The 22,021-nt window shown below is 42.6% G+C and overlaps 1 protein-coding gene across 1 annotated transcript in view; it reads left to right on the forward strand.

Moving 5' to 3' along the window:
- The window catches only part of dnajc9 (DnaJ (Hsp40) homolog, subfamily C, member 9), a 68,740-nt gene that overhangs the window by 27,832 nt on the left and 18,887 nt on the right, over positions 1-22,021 (forward strand). Inside the window, exons 2-3 of the mRNA XM_060939478.1 lie at positions 10,739-10,917; positions 13,416-13,556. Of these exons, the coding sequence (XP_060795461.1) occupies positions 10,744-10,917; positions 13,416-13,556 (315 nt within the window). The 5' untranslated portion in view covers positions 10,739-10,743. The remainder of the gene's footprint in view (positions 1-10,738; positions 10,918-13,415; positions 13,557-22,021) is intronic.

The raw sequence follows: 22,021 nt of genomic DNA on the forward strand, positions 1-22,021 counted from the left end.
TTCAGGAACAACGAGTTATAATTCATATTTCATAGTATAATTAGAAAAAACATAAAAAGTGAGAGCTTGTCACTGTGATAACACGTATTTCCTATTTTATATATATTTATATATTTTAACTGTTTTTAATGTTTTTTTTTTTCAATTAGATGCCACTGTCCAGCAAAATAAAGACTGCCCGCCATAGGGAGCAGGTCAACTTTGACCCAGCAGTATTAGACCTCACCCCGCCATCTATGGAGAGCATTCCACCAGCTCTCCTTAATGTAGCTGTAGCTCCCGACCCATCCGGAAATGTGAATCTAGTGGACCCAATATTGAATGACGATTTTAGTCCACCAGTGGTGTCCACACCAGTGAGAGATGAGAGAAGGGATAAGTCAGGCCAGAAACTTTGCAAAAAGTTGCAGCGGGAGAAGATAATGCTTAAAAAGCAAGTCTTGCATCTCAGGAAAAAGCTGATGGAAATGCAAAAAATGAAAAATAAAAGTAGAAAGCGTGAGATGAGAATGATGGAAATGCAAAGGAAAGTGAGAAGTGGAAAGGTCAAACAAAAGGGTCAGAAGAGACTGTCAGCTGAGAGAAAGCAAGCTGTTATACAGTTTTTGTTGAGAGATGAAAACAGTTGCCTTCTACCTGGGGAAAAAAGACACAATCACGAAAAATAAACAGAGTACAAAGAAGAGTCCTGACAAAGCCTCTCAAAGAGCTCCACACACAGTATCAAACAGAGGTAGAACAGCACCTGTCCATGTCTTAGACAGTTTACCCGACACAGGCCCTTTTACATTACACAGCCAAAGTTACGGGACCGAGATACATGTGCATGTTCAGAACATGAGAACATCCGACTGTTGGCGAACAAACTAGCGAAGACAGGGCTGCTGAAGACAACCAGTGCGTCGGAGTTAGTGGGAATGATTGTGTGTGACCCCAAAAACAAAGCATGTATGGATCGTGTGTGTCCCGAATGCTGCTTTGATGAAATCGTCTTCCCGAAGACAGACAACTGTGAGACTACATCCTGGGAACAATGGGAGCGGGTGATATCAACTAATGGACACAAAAACTTTGCACATGTTGTAGACTTGTTGAGCACTGTTGTGAATGAGAAAAAGTGAAAACTGAAATGACAATGTTGTGTAAAGAAGTAGACATGAAATGGAAAAAAAGATTAAATTTTCGTTTTTACTGAGTGTTAAAAGGCAATAAAATTTGATTTAATCATACATGTTGCCTGCACTTTATCTGTTATTAATTTATTGCTATTTGTTTTGCCAATATGAGGATTTCCTGTCATTTGGTGCGACCATGCATCATATGGCACGACCAAAAATAGCAGCAATTTTCTCAAAGAATATGGCATTTCACTTCTGTGGCTGGAATTTTAATAACTGACAAAGTTTACTTGGGTGGATGTTGCTCTTCAGGTATTTTTTCTTCATTTTGTACATTTTATAAGGAAAAGTCTTGTTTTAATTAGACGCAAGCAGGTGACTGCCATATTGGACATCAAAAGAAAATAACAATATGCATTAAAAGTCAAAATAAATGTCAATGGGTTGTTTCTATACACATCATACTACTCAGAACTTAGATTAATATCCAAACCATGTTTTGGAAAATAAAACAATTTTAAGGTTATTCTCGGTCGCACCACATGACATTTTTTAAGGTTGTAGCCAATTCATGTACATAAACACTAAAAATGCCAAATATGAATATCAAAAATAGATTTATGCATACCTGACATTGTAAATATTTGAACATTCTTAATAGAAATTAATATTTTTTATATTTTAAAATTTGCAAGTTGAAAATCCTTATCCATCATTGACCCATATGCACAGGAGCTGTGAGGTCAGCTCCTGTGTGCGCTCCTAGTTAAAGCAGGAGAAATGCCACTTAGGCTACATCCACACGACAACGGCAACGAGATGTTATTTAAAAAAATATCGCGTCCACATGGGCAACGATCAGTAAAATATCAGGTACATATGGCAACGCAACGCTTGCTGAAAACGATGCAATACACATGCCACACCTCTAGGGGCGCTGTAAGACGGTCCCTTCGGAGACACCAGAACAATAGAAGAAGTAAGGACGCATGCGCATAAACTATTATGCGCGAGACTTCATATTAGCCACAAAGTCAGAAAAATCTGTTCGTAAAATTACATTATAATGACCAAATACAATGAAAAGTATTTTTCCAGTCTCACCTATGAAAGGTAATCCCATGTGATCTCGTTTGGACGGCAAACCTGTTGGTACAGTTAAACGCAGCACATGAATGAGGCATCTTTATTCTCCGCTTTGACCCAGCCAATATGGCGGCGAGGATGATGTATGATTCTACGCGGAAGGCGGCGTCTTTAATGGTCCGGAATAAATTGAATGCTACACATTGATGGATTAATTTGTTCTTCTACGCCCTTTTTGAGGAATGTATTGTAGGACTTAAACCAACATCTGAAGAGGTGAGATCGCTCCTTTTTTTCCCTATTTTTGCTGGCGGGATTGACTCTGCCCTAAGGGCTATTCTCTCTCTCTCTCTCTCTCTCTCTCTCTCACTTTGCACCATTACACAATAAATATTCACAGTGAAAATATTTTGTAAGCGCGTTTCATGAACCAAGTTATAGGATTTGTTGACAACTCGCATGAAGTTCGTTACACTTCTACCCGGCGTGAAGCACTCACAGTCATGTGGTTGTGACGTCATCGTGAACAAATCCGTTCTACTCATCCAGGTGACTTCGCAACGGCAACGTTGCCAGATCTTTCCACTCTGGAACCCGTTCTCAAAAGATTGCGTTGTGGGGCACCCAAAACGCCGGTGCCATGTGGACGCCAGGCCGAAACAATAAACAATTGTATCGGATTCACCTGAATCCGTTGCCGTGTGGACAGGGCCTTAGTCTCCACCGGAAGCAACTGCAGGCTAATTACTGGGTAAGTATGAAGGGTCAAACAGATAATCATCCAGTTAAAGCAGTGAGTCAGCCAAGCTGGGAGAGAGAGGTGGCAGAATTGTCAAGCTATGGGTGATCAAGTGACATTATAGCTGAGGAACTGGCAGTACATGACAAAGTTTTCCGTCCTGTTGTGTTGTGGCCTACTGTTCCTTTGTGGCAGCTGGAGGTACCCAAAGTTGATTTCGATCTACTTGAGGTAAAGCAGAGAATAACACTGGGGATCTAGTTAGCGTATTTCACATCCAGGTAGCAGAAAGATACCAAGACCACATTTTAATCTTTACCGCTGGGTCAAAGGACCCAGAGACAGATGCTACTGGTGCAGCTTTTATTGTCCAAGGATGGAACATTAGCTCATTCAAGAGAACATCAGATTTCCTGAGTGTGTTCACAGTAGAATTGTATGCTATTCTAATGGCAGTACAATGGACAACTCAGATAAATAATCAGAAAGTACTCGTGTGCAGTGACACTGTATCAGTTGTGCGTAGTATTGGGACAGGCTCATCCAGGAGTCGGCAAGACCTCATTTATGACCTCCTTCTGGCTATTAGAGAAGTTGCGAGGAAAGGGATTGAGGTGTCGTTGGTGTGGATTCCCGCACATGGTATTCCAACAAATGAGAAAGTGGATAGGCTAGCAAAAAAAAAAAGCAGTGAAAAAAGAAAATATTGACATCGATGTTAGTCTATCCAAAGCGGAAGGCAAGTGTATTGTCTGGAAACAAGTAATCCTAAAGTGGCAGCAGTGCTGGGAACAAGAGAGCAAGGGGAGACATTTATTCTCATTAACTAGTAGAGTGACTGATTCAGTAACCTGTAAAAGAGGAGGGTGGAAAAGGAAGGATGAAGTCACTATTTCTAGGCTGAGAATTGGACATACCTCAACAGTACTCTCTTCCTGCTAGGAAAACATCAGGATGGTCTGTGCCTAGAGTGTCAACAGCCTGAGACAGTGCATCATGTTCTTATTGCCTGTGAGAAATACAACAGAGAAAGACAAGAACTTTTTACAGAACTCAGGAAAGTGGGCATGAAAGAAGTGTCAGTGGGAACAATTTTAGAAATGGGATCAACTGGGAAGGGAAAGTGTTGGTTTTTAAAATATCTAAAGGGGACAGGACTCCTTCAGAGAATCTAGTGTAATAATGGAGTGACACTGTAGGTGGCAGCAATGCAACAAACTGGATGCCACCTGACATAAAATGCCATAGAAGAACTTCTTGTTGGCCTCTGGGCCCAGATATATGTCTGTATATAACCCTGATCATTATTATTGTCAGGTGGGGTTCAGGGGTATGTTCCTCTGGGAGAATTTTTTTTTTTAGTCCCTTAAATGATAGATTGTAGTGAATTTTGTCGAAATAAATGGACAACATTCAGACATGAGATGAACAAACCCAATATAAGCCTATATTACAGTAGCATCTTTGTGCAGAGCACCAGAGCTCTTGGGACTGGCAGGCCTGTTCAGTAATCCATCCCTGCTTTTAACTAGTCACATACCTGCCTACTTAGGCCAAACAAAATAATGTGTTTCTGGTTACCCGGCCGACCCTGTAAAAACACTGCGACCCTTCAACTGTTTATGACCACGATAAACAAACTATTTCTCGTGTGTGCTAATTAAGATGTGTTTGTAATCTGTGTTGACCACATGGCTAGGCCTATGGCCTAGCAAAAGAAAGAAGCTAGCGTGGGATGCTAACTGAGGTGTGTTTTTGAGCACGTGGTGAGGCCTAGATTAGCTTTGTGTTGCTAAGTGGACAAAAGAATTAGCCGTGTGGCTAGCTAAGGCCCAAGGACCCTACCTCGTGGAGTTAAAACAAAAGGTGGTTATGTGAGTGGGGGGAAGGACCGCCACGTGTTGGAGACAAAAGATTAGCTCTGTGTAGCTAACTCCACGTGGTTGAGGCCTTGTGGTCCCTTGAGACAATACAATTAGCCCTGGAGGCTAATGGAACAAAAGAATTAGCCGTGTGTTTAGCTAAGGTGTTTGTGAGGCCTGTTGAGGCCTGTGACCACGTGTTTCTAAGTAACAAAGGACTAGCCAGTAGTTAACCCACTAGCTCATAATACTGAATCCACTGAAATCTTGATGCGGTCAAGATGTATAAGGAAATTAAGTATGTTAGTACGGAATAAAGAGAAGCATGCACAGCCTATCTATTAAAACAATTGAGAGATTAAAACAAATAAATCAATTCAACACGCTGCGTGTCTATAGTGTAACAATTAAACGCGAGTTTAAATTCACACTACTTCAATAAAAGCTAATTCCTAAGACTAGTCTTTATGCCCAAAATTTGCCAGTCTTACTTAGTATCTTGCCTCTAGCAAGATTATGAAGAGATGTTCCGAGGTGTGTGTGTGTGTGTATATATATATATATATATATATATATATATATATATATATATATATATATATATATATATAAATCTCCTTCTCACCCCCGGTGGGGGGTTGGTATCCATGTCATCCTCAAGCTCGGGTCCTCTACCAGAGGCCTGGGAGTTTGAGGGTTCTGCGCAGTATCTTCGATGTTCCTAGGACTGCGCTCTTCTGGACTGAGGCTTCAGATGTTGTTCCTGGGATTTGCTGGAGCCACTCTCCCAGTTTGGGGGTTACTGCCCCAAGTGCCCCCACTACCACGGGGACCACGCAACCCTTGACCTTCCACATCCGTTCCAGCTGCTCTTTCAACCCTTGATACTTCTCAAGTTTCTCATGTTCCTTCTTCCTAATGTTGGCGTCAGCTGGGATCGCCACATCTATCACCACCACCCTCTTCTGCTCTTTGTCCACCACCACTATGTCCGGTTGGTTAGCCAGGATCTGTTTGTCAGTCTGGAAGCTGAAGTCCCACAGAACCTTGGCCCTGTTGTTCTCAGCCACCTTCTGTGGTATGGCCCATTGGGACTTGGGTACTTCTATTCCATACTGGTTGCAGATGTTCCTGTATACTATCCCAGCCACTTGGTTGTGCCTCTCCATGTACGCTGATCCAGCTAGCATCTTACACCCTGCTACTATGTGCTGGACTGTTTCAGGGGCTTCTTTGCACAGTCTGCATCTTGGGTCTGATCTACTCTGGTAGATCCTGGCCTCTATGGCTCTTGTGCTTATGGCCTGTTCTTGTGCTGCCATGATTAGTGCCTCTGTGCTGTCTGTCAGTCCTGCATTATCCAGCCACTGGTAGGATTTCTTGATATCAGCCACTTCCTCTATCTGACGGTGGCACATGCCATGTAGGGGTTTGTCCCTAAAGGTTGTCTGTTCCTCCTCCTCCTGTGCGCTGTCATCAGAGTTCTGCTGCCTGAGACATTCACTTAGCGGTTCATCCTTTGGGGCCATCTTTCTGATGTATTCTCGGATTTTCGATGTTTCATCCTGGACCGTGGTCTTGACGCTCACTAGCCCTCGGCCTCCCTCTTTCCGCTTAGTGTATAGTCTCAGGGTGCTGGACTTGGGGTGGAACCCTCCATGCATGGTGAGGAGCTTTCTAGTCTTGATATCTGTGGCTTCTGTCTCCTCCTTTGGCCAGTTTATGATACCAGCAGGGTATCTGATGACTGGTAGTGCGTACATGTTGATGGCTCGGACCTTGTTCTTACCATTCAGCTGACTTTTCAGGACCTGCCTTACTCTCTGGAGGTATTTGGCTGTGATTGACTTCCTTGTGGCCTCTTCATGGTTTCCATTAGCCTGTGGGATGCCAAGGTACTTGTAGCTGTCTTGGATATCACCTATGTTGCCCTCTGGTAGGTCAATCCCCTCAGTCCGGATCATCTTGCCTCTCTTTGAGACCATCCGGCCACACTTGTCCAATCCGAATGACATCCCTATGTCATCGCTGTAGATCCGGGTGGTGTGGATCAGCGAGTCTATTTCTCGTTCGTTCCTGGCATACAGCTTGATGTCATCCATGTAGAGCAGGTGGCTGATTGTTGCCCCACTACGGAATCGGTACCCGTAGCCGCTCTTCGTGATAATCTGACTGAGGGGGTTCAGGCCTATGCAGAACAGCAGTGGTGATGGCGCATCTCCTTGGTATATGCCGCACTTGATGTTGACTTGGGCAATGGGTTTTGAGTTGGCCTCTAGGGTTGTCTTCCACATTTCCATTGAGTTCTGGATGAAGGTCCTTAGGTTCCTGTTGATCTTATACAGTTCCAGACATTCCAGTATCCATGTGTGTGGCATTGAGTCGTAGGCTTTCTTGTAGTCAATCCAGGCAGTGCACAGGTTGGTCTGTCTCTTCTTACAGTCTCGGGCGACTGTTCTATCGACCAGTAGCTGGTGTTTGGCTCCTCTGGTGTTACTGCCAATTCCCTTCTGTGCCTCGCTCATGTATTGAGCCACATGCTTACTCATTTTTGCCGCAATGATGCCTGACAGGGCCTTCCATGTTGTGCAGAGACAGGTAATTGGCCGGTAGTTGGATGGGATGGGTCCCTTCTGGGGGTCCTTCATGATTAGGACTGTTCTGGGTGGGTCCCATCCCTCAGCAGCTGGTTCATCTGTGCTGCTAGGCGTTCATGGAGTGCAGTTAGCTTCTTCAGCCAGTACGTATGGATCATATCGGGGCCTGGTGCTGTCCAGCTCTTCATCTTTGACACTCTTTCTTGGATGTCTGCCATTGAGATGGTTATTGGTTCTTGTTCTGGGAGGTTGCTGTGGTCCACTAACCATTGGGCATCGGTGTTGTGTGATGCTTTCCAGTATTTTTCCACCTCAGCTCTTGGTGGGTCTGACCGGTTGTTGTTCCCCTGCCACTGAGAATACACCTTGGCTGGTTCAGTGGAGAACAGCTTATTTATTCTCCTGGCCTCTCCCTCCTTGGTGTATCTCTTCAACCGGGTGGCCAGAGCTGTTAGTCGCTGTTTGGCAGTTTCAAGTGCCTCTGGTATGGAGAGTGAGTTGTACTTCCTGGGTGCCCCTTTATTCACCATGTTCCCTTTCTGTAGTTCAGCTAGCTGGCTAACTTCTCTCTGTGCTGCCTTTATCTTGGCCTCTAATCGTCTCTTCCATGGTGGATACTGTTTATGTCCCGAGCCCACCTTGTATCCAAGCATGATTACTGTTGCTGTACTGTGTATCAGCTTGTTGGTCTCAGTGATGGTTCTTGTGGAGATTGTCTTCTGAAGGTACTTGGCAACTCAGCTTCGGTATTCGTCGGGGGCTCCAGGTTTCCAGTTGGGTCACGATCTTCCTTCTCAGGTCAGCAGCTCTTGTGTTGAGGCTGTTAGCTGTTGGGGCTTGGTACCCAATCTCTGGTTGTGGGGATGATGACATCTCCCCGCTGACCTGTCTTCCTGGTTCCCCCTTGCCGTAGCATCGTTGTTGTATTTCATTAATCTCTAGTTGTGATAGTAGATTTCGATTACGGATGTTGGAACACTGGGCTAATAGCTGTTTCTTTGTTAGCCTTGATTGTGGGTTTCGAAGTTTGTATAGTAGCATTCCAGCAAATCTGTATTTTCTGTCCTCGTCCATCGATGTCTTGTTCCAGTAGCCCATTTCTCATCAGTTTGCCCTGGTTCCCTAGCAACTGACGCAGACCTTGTTGACCCGGGCGACGTCTGAGCCGGTATGACTCTATCAGTTATGTCTTCACTCATTCCTGAGGTAGGCTGATATATCATGAGGGGTCTTGCCTAAGGGCCCTTACTGGATGATGTTTTGCCCCGACCGGGATTCAAACCCCGATCTCCCGCGTCGTAGTCAGTGAGCATTACCACTGTACTATCCAGCTGATATATATGTTTTAGTGGAAGTTCATTATGTCTATCTATTATTATAGATATTTTAAGTTCGTTTCTTGGACAAGGATTTTTTAAACTTGTTACCTTGTTAACAGTTTCGGCGAGAATCTTCCGCCTTCTTCAGAAACAGTCCAGATGTTCCGAGACTTTGGAGTTTCACCGTTGTGGAGGTCTCCGTGAATCGATTCCGTGGAGCTCAGTAGGGCTGCACGATATCAGAAAAATATGCGATATTCGATAACATGACTGAATATCTCGATATCGATATGTATCACGATAATTAAATATATACTGTTTTTCTTACCTCTACTCGCCGTTCTGCCCTGTATCTAGCATTTAAAAAAAACACCCAATGCATTGCTTCCATTCCAACATTATTTTTTATTGGAAAAACATGGCTACACCTGCAATGGTGTCCATCAATCATCTTTAAATCTCTTAATTTTTGTGAGCGCAGCAGAAAATGTCTTAAGTTGAAATAAACAAAAAACTGAAAACTACATTACATTAACATAAAGCATTCAAAATGGCAATTTCAGCGGCTCCCGGGAGATGAAGGTGAGCGACACAGACAGGGCTCGAAATTAACTTTTTTTCTTTGTGTCCCCCAGTGGTCCCGAATTCTGTGTTGTATTGTCCCGAATGGAAGCAAGTGTCCCCATTTTTTTCCTCTCTGAAATAACCAGTGGTTAATATTATCATATGAAGTTACTATTACATTTGTAACTATGCGATTTTGAACCCTTTATATTTTTACAATAAGTCACAAGACACAAGTGACACATGTCCTATACATCATCTACTTCAAAATTAGTTATTGCATTTTCAGTTTATTAAACTTTGGCGAGCTCGCTGTATGAATAGATACCCGTTTATTTAAAGGGGCCAACTAGCTCATTCAGAAAATATTTCAACTCACTACATCTGCAGTACACTTTAGTTGAAAATAAGACCCCTTTTATGTTCATTTCATCTACTTATACCTTGAATATCTGTTGGCACTTATAAGGCCAACTTATCATTTTCACCATTACCGTTATCCATTTTACCCAAAAAGACGTCTTTTCTTTTCTTTCTTGCAAGAATAAGAGTTTCGTGCTTTTCTTTGTTTACCTTTGGCCACGGTAGACTCTAAGATCGCGTGATTTTAAACTCAGCTTGAGTTTACAACCGGTTTATTCATTATCAGTACGTACGACTGCAGCTCAAAGCAGTTAAAAGTTAAGAAGCGACTGAATCCTTTTTAACTCAAAATCTGTGCACATTGTTTAATCAGAGACTTTCTTTTCATCACGAGCCGGACCAGGAAGTTCTCTGAGCTCTAGGGCTGCACAATATATCGAAAAAGTATCGATATCGCGATATCATAGTTTGCAATACACATACCGCAAAAATTACTTAAATTTCGATAAAAGGCGCATTTTTCAATTCAAAATACGACATCATGCATCAACTGGCTGTGGGCGGGGCTTCCTGCCCAGTCAGTTCCTGTTTTGGTGGTGGTGGGGTTTAATGGACAGCAGGAAGTAGATGTGACATGGACTCTGGTCACCTGTATGGAAAAGTGAATTTCAAAGTTGCTGAGGGAAACTGCTGACAGGCTGGATACCTGGAGTTCTTCAGGAACTTCAGCAGGCTGTACAGAGGTCATGTCATATTTTACTTCCTGTTCACTAAAAAGCTTTTTAAAGAGTCCTGGGGGGTGATCTGTAGCAATGCCTGATGCATCACTTTAACTGGAAATAGAGCTCTAAAGTTGCCTAAAATGACTATTTTCTGCACCAGATTTCTCGGACACCTTACACTGCAGTGGCACGGGGCTTGTGTTCAAAAAGCTACTGAAGAGCTCTTTTTAATGGCTAAAATGTAGTTGTGTGACTGCGTAAACCGTAATGCATGTCCGTCATTGTGGTCCAGAGTTATCAGTCACTTCACAAGTCTCACTGAAGTCAATCTATATTAAAACACTGATGAGTGAATACTATTATTCTAGGATCCATGGGTTTGTTACAGCAATGTGTAGAACTCTACAACACCTCCAACCTTTATGAGGTGCTTGGTGTGGCGAAGGAGGCGTCAGATGCAGAGCTGCGACGTGGTTATTATAAACTCTCCCTGGAAGTTCACCCAGACAGAGCACCTGGCGATCAGCAGGCCACCATCAAGTTTCAGGTAGGACTGCATCATGTTCTTTCATTTAGAAACACTTCTGGGAGCTCATATATTTGAGGGGTTTTTTTTTTAAATATTTGTGTTAAAATGTAAGTAATCAAATCACCTTTTGAACAACGTTTTCCTAATGTGAAATCACTTTGTTGGTAAAACAATTTTTATTACTTTTCAAAAACTTCAAGAAATGTAAGAAAAAATGCTTTAAGTTTTTACATATTGACAACAATGAATAAATTGGATGTTTTGACAATATAAAAAAAAAATCCTTCATCTGTCCAGTTGTAGGGATGTAAAAAGCCCATCCAGTCATTTAATTTGGTCTGAATGTAATGATTGGATGACCTACCTGTCTGTCTATCTGCCTACTTGCGTGCACACTGCTCGTGCAGTCATTGCGCGTGACCGGAGTCTTCCACAAGGCTAGGTGGATGTATTGCAAAAATATTGCTAAAGCTAACAAGTTAGTCAACAGCTGTGAGTACTGGCCATAGCCTGTTTGTTGTTTACATTCATTATGATAATGTTAGGTGTTTTCAGGGCTCGACATTAACTTTTAAACGCGCTTGCCCTGGGGGTCAAGTGGGGGTTAATTTCCACTTACCCCTTATTTTGCGAGTGCTACTTTTTTAGGAAAACCATAGAATAGTTGTGAATTGCAACATAAAATGAAGATCGCACATTGAGTTGAAGTTTGGTTATTGGTTACTTTTTACTTGTAACGGACAATAACAATTTTATTCAAAATAGTTTTTCCTGCCTTGGTCGATTTATTTCCATGTCACATGCAGTTGTTGTAAAGTTCAGTGTGTTTGTGTAGAACTCTCTGACTGTAGGTTCATTACTTGATAAAATAGAAATCTATAACAGTTTATATGAAGAAAACAATAGGGTGCCAAGACTTTTGAACAGTACGGTGTTTGAGAAATATATAAAATCCACCTCTAGGTTTAAAAACAAACAAACAAAAAACGCTGTGTCATGACAGACAGGATAATGTTTGAGTTTAAAATTGTTTAGTGTGTAGATTGTGGGTGTTTTATACAGACCTGGCAACCTGTAACTGATTCAGTGCAGCCGCTCTGTCATGACGCAGCACGGGGTGGTTGTGGCTTTTTTTTTTTTAATAAATAAACCTAGAGGTGGATGATATAACAACAAAAAAAGACATATAAATATTTTGCACAGGACTCTGTTCCTCTGATAACAGAAACAAAGCTCAAGCTCCCTCTGCTCTTAATCTGTTCTTTCAGGATTTATCGCGCATGTCACTCTTTGTTGAGTTGTTTTTATGCCCGAGTTGTTTGAAACCAATCTGGGTTTTCTGTCTCGGATAAGGAAGCGGCTTCACCTTTAAGAAAATCAAACACTTTCATGAAGGAACTAACTCGAATACGAGCAGAAAAAAATAAAATGAGATTCTTAAGCAAACTCTTCCGTACTCGCTTCTGACTTTGTTTTTGTAAAATACATTTTAAATACAATTGTGAATTTTTCTGGAGTTTTCAGGCTGAGCTCCTCTCCTCGTATTCTTTAACCACTCATTTCCTTGTTGTTCTTGAGGCATTTGCTTCTATTTGTTATCTATTTCTCTGTTTGAACAAGCAAAAATGGTGCAAAAATTAACCATGTTGAAGACAGATTAAGCCTTGCTTGCATGAAAGACGGTGTCTGTCTGACCCCAGCTGTAATTATCATGTGATGCGTGACGTCATGCACAAGCGGTCTATAAACAGTACGTGCACCATACTACAACAGCAGGGTATTTAAAATAACTTGCAAAGCAGTAAATGAAACCAAGACTAAGAAAACTGCCAAGACATAATGGCGAATATGTAGTGAGGGACACTTTTAGGAACTGAAATAAAATATCAAAAAGCCTAATTTTTGTGGTGCTAGTTTGTATGCTCATTCCAACTTGCCTGGTCGGGCATGTCAGGGACATATCTCACTTGCCCAAATGCATGTTTCACTTTTCCCGGGCAATCGGGCAGTGCTTAATTTCGAGCCCTGGTTTTACGTGTGAATAAGATATGAGGTAGTTGGACATGTCAATGATGTGCAACAGTCCTCCCCCCAGTGCACTCTTATGGACTTGTCCTCCAGCACTAGTCAGGCAGTGCATGTTTCTGTGTTTTGGAGGAGTGGATTTGGAGGGAGGATTGAAGTGAGGGAGTGGGATTTTTTTTTTTTCGTTGAATACTTTCAAATTTTAGCTTACTCTTGCTGGTTTCTCCAACCTCACCTACTCTAGCTTTAAAGATGTAATCCTGAGAGTGTGACTGGGAACCTAATAACCCTTTCCACAGGGATAAAATGTTTTTTTTGTAAGTTATATCACAAGTGCTTTCCATTCTCTGTATGATATTTGTTTGTTGAGCTTCTAAGTAAATTGCCCTACTTCACACTATTTTCTTTTTGTTGACATTTACAATGCATGAATGGAACAAAGTTATAAAATATCTTAATTTATTTGTCCCAATATTGGGTGTGCTCAACAGGTACTAGGAAAAGTCTATGCTGTGTTGAGTAACAAGGACCAAAGAGCTGTGTATGATGAGCAAGGTGAAATAGATGAAGAGTTGGATTCACTCAACCATGACCGCAACTGGGAAGAACATTGGAGAAGGCTGTTTCCAAAGGTCTAGTACTAATTATATATGATGGGGGGGGGGGGGGGGGGGGGGGGGGTTAAATATTCAAAATGTCCCTTTAGAAACCTGTTTTGAGAAGTCCTGGGTATTTCTTAACACCTCAGTTTCTAATGTTTAATTTTTCATTACAAGTAATGGTCAAACAAAGTGGTGAGCCAAAGCAATGAACATAGCCTTTTTTTTTTCTTTTTTTTCAAATGTACTTATGGGGGAAGCCATGGCCTAATGGTTAGAGAAGCAGCTTTGGGGCCAAAAGGTCACTGGTTTGAGTCCCTAGACCAGCAGGAATGGCTGAAGTACCCTTGAACAAGGCACCTAACCCCCAACTGCTCCCCAAGCTGCTCTGAGTATGTTGTATGTCGCTCTGGATAAGAGCATCTGCTAAATGCCATTAATGTAATGTATTTTCACTGCTTATTCTGTATGGTGTTTTGGCGTTTTCACTTTCTTTCATTAGGGTGTCTGTAGGTTCTTAAGTTTTAAAGGGTCTACATCATATTATTTTCAGATATTTTAAATATTTCTGAATGTCTATCAGAAACATATGAAGTGATTCTTACTCAGAAATTCCTGTCTTTTTTCTTTTTTTTTAAACTGTTGTAGAGAGGCTTGTAAATTTAAAGTGTACTGGTCATGCTTACAACATGTAATTTGTGCTTTATATATTACTTATAGACAAAATACATGCACATTCAGTCGAAAAAACACCGTAAAAGCACTTTTGTGGACAGTTTCATTCCGTGAATTACCCGCGGAGGTAGAACCACAGGGAGCAGCCGTTGCCGGCCGGAAGTAGCGTGCAGTCGTTGACTCCGGGTTATCGGGTGCAAGTAAACAAGCAGTTTTCTATGGGTTAAGATTCCCAGTTCCAGGGGTGATAGCGTTCCGGCGCCGCGCCGGATTTCCGGCGTACCGTGGCTGGGGAAAAAAAATAAATAAATCTAGTTCGCCCATTGTCCTGTGTCATTCTGAGATGCGCAGATAGACAGTAAAGGGAATTCCGAATTCCCTTTACTGTCTATCTGCGCATCTCAGAATGACACAGGACAATGGGCGAACTAGATTTTTTTTTTTTTTTTTTTCCCCCAGCCACGGTACGCCGGAAATCCGGCGCGGCGCCGGAATGCTATCACCCCTGCAGTTCCCAGTCAAGTAACTTAAGGACACGTTCAATAAATATAGCTCTAATACTTGTAATAGATCTTTATTTTATGGCACATATCTATTATTTCATGGCATTATGTGCAAGTAGATTTGGTTGTACTTTGGGGTCGAGAGCTTCGACGGCGAAGCTCAACAGGTTTAGAATGAGTAGGTCATGTATTGAGAAATATCTTCGAGTTTTTTATCATACAAGCATGATAAACATATTGACAAACTTTTATACTTTACATTTTCCTATATGCCTACTGCCAAATGATATAGTTTTTAAATTACTGAAATTAGATCAAACACAAAACTTGCGACCTTACTTGGTCACACCGGAGTCAGAGGGCTGAGTGCCCACTTCCGCATTCATAAAAGACTATTCACATAGTAATGGCATGATAATCACTTTCACTCTTTAGGTTTCGATTGGTTTCTCTTTTGCGGTGGGAACACCCACCGTAAACAGGATAAAATCTGTCTGACATAGTTTGGGATATTTGGAGGTAAAACTTGTTGTGAGATGGCATGTGAATTTTATGTGCTTCTACTAATGCAGGACAGCGATTCAGTTCATGATTCAGGACAGCAATTCGGTTCAATCTTGAGAACTGTGACGGTGAAAGGCAGCCCCCGGCCCCCATTTATTTTTTTAAATATATTTTTTATTTTTTTTTTAAAACTTCGACTCAATCCAGCCAAAGATCAACTTGAGTAAGTGTAAACATTTCTTATGAGCAGATCGGTTGGTAATGTGTTATCTTAGACTGGTTTTTGCAACACGGGATCAGTGACCAGTCCACTGCAGCCCAGCCAATTGGACAAACCAATGACTGTGCGTCACTACTGGTGCCGGAACAGCCCATGAAGGAGGCAACATGTCGTTGACCATGCCTGGCTGGCGGAGCAGTGACTTAAAATTTGCGCATACTTGACAAGAGCTTATGATGAACATTACATGACAGAACCACTGGTATCAAATGATCTTTTGAAATAGCTAGTAATTAAAATCTACTACAGGTACCCTTTAATAGAAAACATACAATGTTTATTAATGGGAGTGGACAAATCATTAGCATGTGCAGTCAGGACTAGCAGACGTGTCCATGCAGTCACTGGATCTTGTCGGTCTGTGATAAAATTTCAGTCTTATGGTATTAGTCAGCCATTTAGAAACATGCATCCAGTGGTGAAAATGAAGGGGGGGGTTGCTTTGCATGGCACGGTGGTGCAGTGGTTAGCACTGTCGCCTCACAACAAGAAGATTCCGGGTTCGAACCTCACGCTCGTTGAGGGCCTTTCTGTGTGGAGTTTACATATTCTCCCTGTGTCTGCGTGGGTTTCCTCCCACAGTTCTAAAGATGTGCAGATTAGGTAAAAATGCCCAGCCAAAGATCAAATCCCCTAGTTGTTCTTTCTTAGCCAGATATTTTTGGGAATGGTTTTGGGGTGAATTGCCCCACTTATCGTGGTGGGGGGGTTTGTGTGTCCCAGTAATTCTAGCAGCTAAGTTGTCTGGGTCAATCGCCCCTAGTAGGGTCTCCCAAGGCAAACTGATTCTAGGTGAGAGACCAGACAAAGAGGGATTCAAAAGACCCTCATGAGTTAAAAATAAAAACAAGGACCCCAATACCTTGCCCAGAACAGGGATAGCGGGGCCCCACTCTGGAGCTAGGTCTGGGGGAGGGGCTTATCATCAAGCACCTGGTGGCTGGGCCTTAACCCATGGAGCCCAACCAGGCATAGCCTGCAAGAGTATTATGGGTCCGCCCTCCTGTGGGCTCACCAGTGGCAGGGGGAACCGTCAGGGTCCGGTGCAACGTGGATTAGGTGGCAGCAGGGTATTTTCTAGAAATTGAGAGAAGGGTGTCGGTGGGGGTGCCTGTTAGGGGAGTCTGGGGGTATGCTCCCAGCAAATTTGTGGAGGGTTCATGGGAATTTGCCCAACCAGTCCACATGTTTTGTGGACTTGGAAAAGGCATATGACTGTGTCCCTCAGGGAGTCTTGTGGGAGGTGTTCCAGGAGTACGGGGTACCGGGTCTGCTGATATGGGCCATTAGGTCCCTGTATGAATGGTGCGAGCACTTGTTTTGCATTGCTGGCAGTAAGTCAGACTTGTTCTTGGGATGGCATGCCCTGAGACAGTTTGTAGCGGAGTGTGAAATGGCTGGGATGAGAATCGGTACCTCCAAATCAGAGGCCATGGTCTTCAGCCAGAAAAAGGTGGAATGACTATTCTAAGTTGAGGTTAGACCAGTGTCTCAAGTGGAGAAATTTGAGTGTCCTGGGGTCTTGTTCATGAGCCGGGGGGGGGAAGAGAGAGAAATGATGGAATGGTGCAGCATCAGCAGCCATGCAGACAACTGATCTGTTGTGGTGGTGAGAGAGCTGAGCCAAAAGGCAAAGCTTTTGATTTACTGGTCAATCTATGTTCCCTCACGTGTGGTCATGAGCTTTGGGTAATAACTGAAAGAACAAGATCACAGATACAAGTGGCAGAAATGCACTTTCTTTGCAGGATGTCTGGGCTCAGCTTTAAAGAGAGGGTGAGGGGCTTGGACATTTGGGAGGAGCTCAAACAGGGCTCGACATTAACTTTTAAACCCACTTGCCCTGGGGGGGCAAGTGGGGGTTAATTTCCACTTGGCCCCCAATATTATCACTTGCCCTCTATTTTATGAGTACTACTCCTTTTTTTTTTTTTTTTTTTTTTTTAGGAAAACCATAGAATAGTTGTGAACTGTAACATAAAATGATTACATATTGATTTCAAGTTTGGTTATTGAAACACAAAATGTACTTTTATCTGTTTAATCAACAAAACTTATTGACCTGAGCATTCCTAGAATGAGTAATTGGGCTATCAAAACATCATCTAAAAAAGTAAACATGGTTTAAAAAAAAATTCAACTAGGCAAGACAACTGACTAAGACTAGTAAGAATTCAAATGTCTGATAAGCAGCCAAAACTGAAAACAGATGAAGCACTATCAGATTAAACCAGGGGTCACCAAACTACGGCCCGCGGGCCAGATCCGGCCCGCCACCCCCCTTTGACCGGCCCCCCAGCCCCTCTGCCCCCCATCACTTGAACCGGCCCTCTGAGGCAATCCCCAAAAGTGGTCATGGCCTATTTTTTTAAATTGCTTTTTGGCAAATAATAACATGTCTGCATCTTGTATTTTGTTGATTTTATCAATTAAAATTGATATTTAGTTATAAAATGAACTATTCATATTTTCCGAATTTTCGTCATATGCTCGCGATCAAGCAGTGACAGGCAGCGCACGCGCAGAGAACTGTCAGTGTTCAGGACAGCAAAATGGCGAGCGGTAAGCGAAAAGCTGACAGAGAGTGCAGAGTTTTTAAAGAACAGTGGACCACCGATTATTTTTTCGTTCAGTGTAAGGACCGTGCAGTTTGTCTTGTATGTAAAGAAAGTGTGCCGGTTTTCAAAGAATATAATCTGCGTCGTCACTATGAAACCCGCCACAAAGCAGGGTTCGAATTATAAATTTGACCCTATGGGGGTCTCTATTTAAAAAAAAAAAAAAGCAATGCATACTCGCTCTCCTGGACCAGCGCACTTTTGCGCACTGCAGTGCACAGCTTTCACACACAGGCGCGCGCATGCGCGCGCGCATGCACGCACGCACACACACACGGTGTTGCATATATATATATATATATATATATATATATCATTCTCATCTCATTATCTCTAGCCGCTTTATCCTTCTACAGGGTCGCAGGCAAGCTGGAGCCTATCCCAGCTGACTACGGGCGAAAGGCGGGGTACACCCTGGACAAGTCGCCAGGTCATCACAGGGCTGACACATAGACACAGACAACCATTCACACTCACATTCACACCTACGGTCAATTTAGAGTCACCAATTAGCCTAACCTGCATGTCTTTGGACTGTGGGGGAAACCGGAGCACCCGGAGGAAACCCACGCGGACACGGGGAGAACATGCAAACTCCACACAGAAAGGCCCTCGCCGGCCCCGGGGCTCGAACCCAGGACCTTCTTGCTGTGAGGCGACAGCGCTAACCACTACACCACCGTGCCGCCCATATATATATATATATATATATATATATATATATATATATATATATATAGAGAGAGAGAGAGAGAGAGAGAGAGAGAGAGAGTTAAACAAATTTTATATATATATATATATATATATATATATATATATATATATATATATAAAATTATATATATTGTTAAACAAAGGAAGATCGTTGTGAGATAGAGGACAAGTCTTCTTCGGACTTAACTTCACATTCGATTTCGCAGGCTGCAAATTTCAGTTTGCGCGCATAGTGGTGTGGTGGTGAAGTACAGCTGTACATGTTGCGGTTTAATAACGCGTTCAATACAAAGTTATGGCTGCCTGGTGATCGGAAATGAAATTAGTTTTATTTATATTTATATGGTGATATAGGCTATTCAAGCTTATTATGGTGATATATGACGTATTTGAGAGACTTTCACAGAAAATTAAGTTTGCTTCTTTCATGGGAGCCTGAAGGAATGGGAGCTCAGCTCCCATTGGCTCCCACGTAATTCGAACTATGCCACAAAGAGTATGCTAGTTTGCGAGGGCAAACAAGAGAAGACAGGATTTGGAGGATGAAATGCGGACTGGCTGCACAACAGAATGTATTCCTTCACCAAACCCAGATCAACCAGGCTGCTGTCCGAGCTAGCTATAAGGTCGCTCACCTACTAGCTACCCATGGAAAGCCGTTTACTGATGGGGACTTTGTTAAAGTATGCATGCTTGCTGTGGCCGAGGAGGTGTGTCCCGACAAGAAGGATGCGCTCAACGCGGTGAGTCTCTCCGCACCTACTATGACCAGGCGAACCGAAGATTTGGGGGACAACGTGTATGACCAGCTGAATGAGAGAGCGTCAGAATTCGAGTTTTTTGCTTTGGCCATGGATGAGAGCAATGACGTGCAGGACACAGCACAACTGCTTTGATCTATTGCTCATATTATTATAATTTCACTGTTTTTTAAAATGTATTTATTTTATAGGCCTATTTATTTGACCTTTATTAAGTGCTGCATACAATTATTATTAATATTATTAATATCAACAGGCCTACCTACAATTTATAATTTTCCACTCACCTTTGCCAGTGTCAATCACCTCAACTAGGCAGATGTTTCTTACCTTGACAGCTTTGATATTATTTTTATTAGAAAATAAATAAATGGAATATCTGTGGTATTTCAAATTAAAACAAAGTGTGAAGACTTGATTACTACTTTTGCAAACCACTAGTAAAGATAAACAAATATGTGCCAGGAATCAAGTGTTGATATAGTAGTATGGATATAGTAGTGGGGATGGCCGTGCCAGGCTAGTAATCTCTACTACACAATGAGGCCTGCTGGTGGTCATATTTGTCTGGGTTATACAATTCTATGTGATATAGCTGACCCGACCCCGGCCCCCATCACAGTCAGGAACGACAATGTGGCCCCCAGAGAAAAAAGTTTGGTGACCCCTGGATTAAACAATGTCGCATGCATCATTTTGAATGATAAAATCAAGCAGTCTATCCTCTGCAGCAGCATCATTCTGTTCCTCCATTGCCTGTGGTGGAGCAAATCTAGGGCACTGTTGCCTCTGGCCACCATTCCACCTTGAGTTGTACAGCTCTTTCAGCATCATATGCCTCCAGTGATGGACCCTCCATGGAGGCAATCAGAAGGTTGTTCATCTGTGCAGTTGTCAAGGATGAACACCAGTCACTTTTTATGCGCTTCACAGCTGAAAAGCCATGCTTACAAATGGCACTGGAAACTGGTATTGTCAAAACTATCTGCACCAACTTCAAAATGTGTGCCAGAGGAACAGGGTGAGTCAGGAAAAAGTCCATTCACTGTTGGTCTGGGGTGTTGGTGTAGTCTGGCTTCAAGAACGGCTTTCATCCTAGTCCATTCATGACGCATGGCAGCAGGGTCATTCATTCCCAAACTTGTTAGGAGTTCAGCAAAATGGTCACACAAAAATGCTTGGCTATCATTCCCATAAGTGACTAGAGCATCCCTGTCATCTGGCCACTCCTTGATATCAGAAATCCTGCCTGCTTGCAGAACTCTTGTAACGGCATTCTGATTGTTGTCTAGCTGTGCAATGACACGATTTCTAATCACTTCACACACCCCTTCTAAATCTGTGTAATCTGGGTTTTCTTGCACACGTGTGAGAACATCTTTATATGTGCCTTGTGGTACAGTAGCAACCTGGGCCAGAAATTCTGTATACTGTAGCCCAGGTGTTATTGCCAGCTGTGTCAGTTTGAGAGCTGCAGTCTCGTACATATCAAGAAAGTTGACAAGTCATTTTCTTTTGCTGAATTGACAGCCTGAGCCTGGCAACATCAAGAACATCTTTCATGAAGAAAATAAAGTGCAGTACCTGGGAATCTTTCAGCTTGTCTGCCACAAACTGAGCTCTGCCTCTGACTTCAGGGGTTGCCTGCCCTGGGCCTGCCTGTGAAACATGTTCAAAATGAGTAACAATGACTGTATAGCTGGCAATCAAAGCATCAGTAGCCTTTCTGATATGGGGGAGCCACCTGGTTCCTGACAATTTTGTAGGTTTAATAATTTTCTCCTCCATGGTCTCAGCTATGCAGTTCAACTCCCTAAGAGCTTTTGGAGAGTAGTGATGGTGTTTTGTGGAGTGTTTTTTTTTTGGGGGGGTTTATGTCATTAACTGTGGTCATGTTTTGGTTGTCTTTGATGGCACTCAGAACAGCTAGCTCAAGTCTGTGAGCAACACTATGAACAGGGACAATGTACTGGTGATTTGCTTGTTGGCGAGTAGCAACGCTGTTGTTGGCCCCTAGATTCACAGAAGCACCATCACACCCAGCACCAACAAGTCTGTTCAACCAATCACTGCCTGGCAGAAACAAAAGTGAAGTTTTAAAAAATGACTATGATTCTTGGGTGTCATTAACTGATCTCCAAATTGAAGTACAGTGACTTGTGATTAGCTGTAATAACTTCTGAAATAACTTAGTATCACTCAATTTGCAAAGAGAAATACTGTTAGAAATTGGCCAAACTGGCTAATTTTAATAATCTGTCTAGATGTTAATGTGGAAGATGCTATTCCAAAAGGCAATTTTGTTTTCAAACTTGACCTGCAGAATTTCTCATGGATCTGTCTAGTGCACCAAAAATCTCCATTGGCGTATGCATGCTCAATATCTTCTAAACTGGCTAGCACATCTCTCACTTGGCCATTCTCCGCAAACCTACAAGCAAAT

Source organism: Neoarius graeffei, chromosome 14, assembly GCF_027579695.1.
Source record: "Neoarius graeffei isolate fNeoGra1 chromosome 14, fNeoGra1.pri, whole genome shotgun sequence".
Lineage (NCBI taxonomy): Eukaryota > Metazoa > Chordata > Actinopteri > Siluriformes > Ariidae > Neoarius > Neoarius graeffei.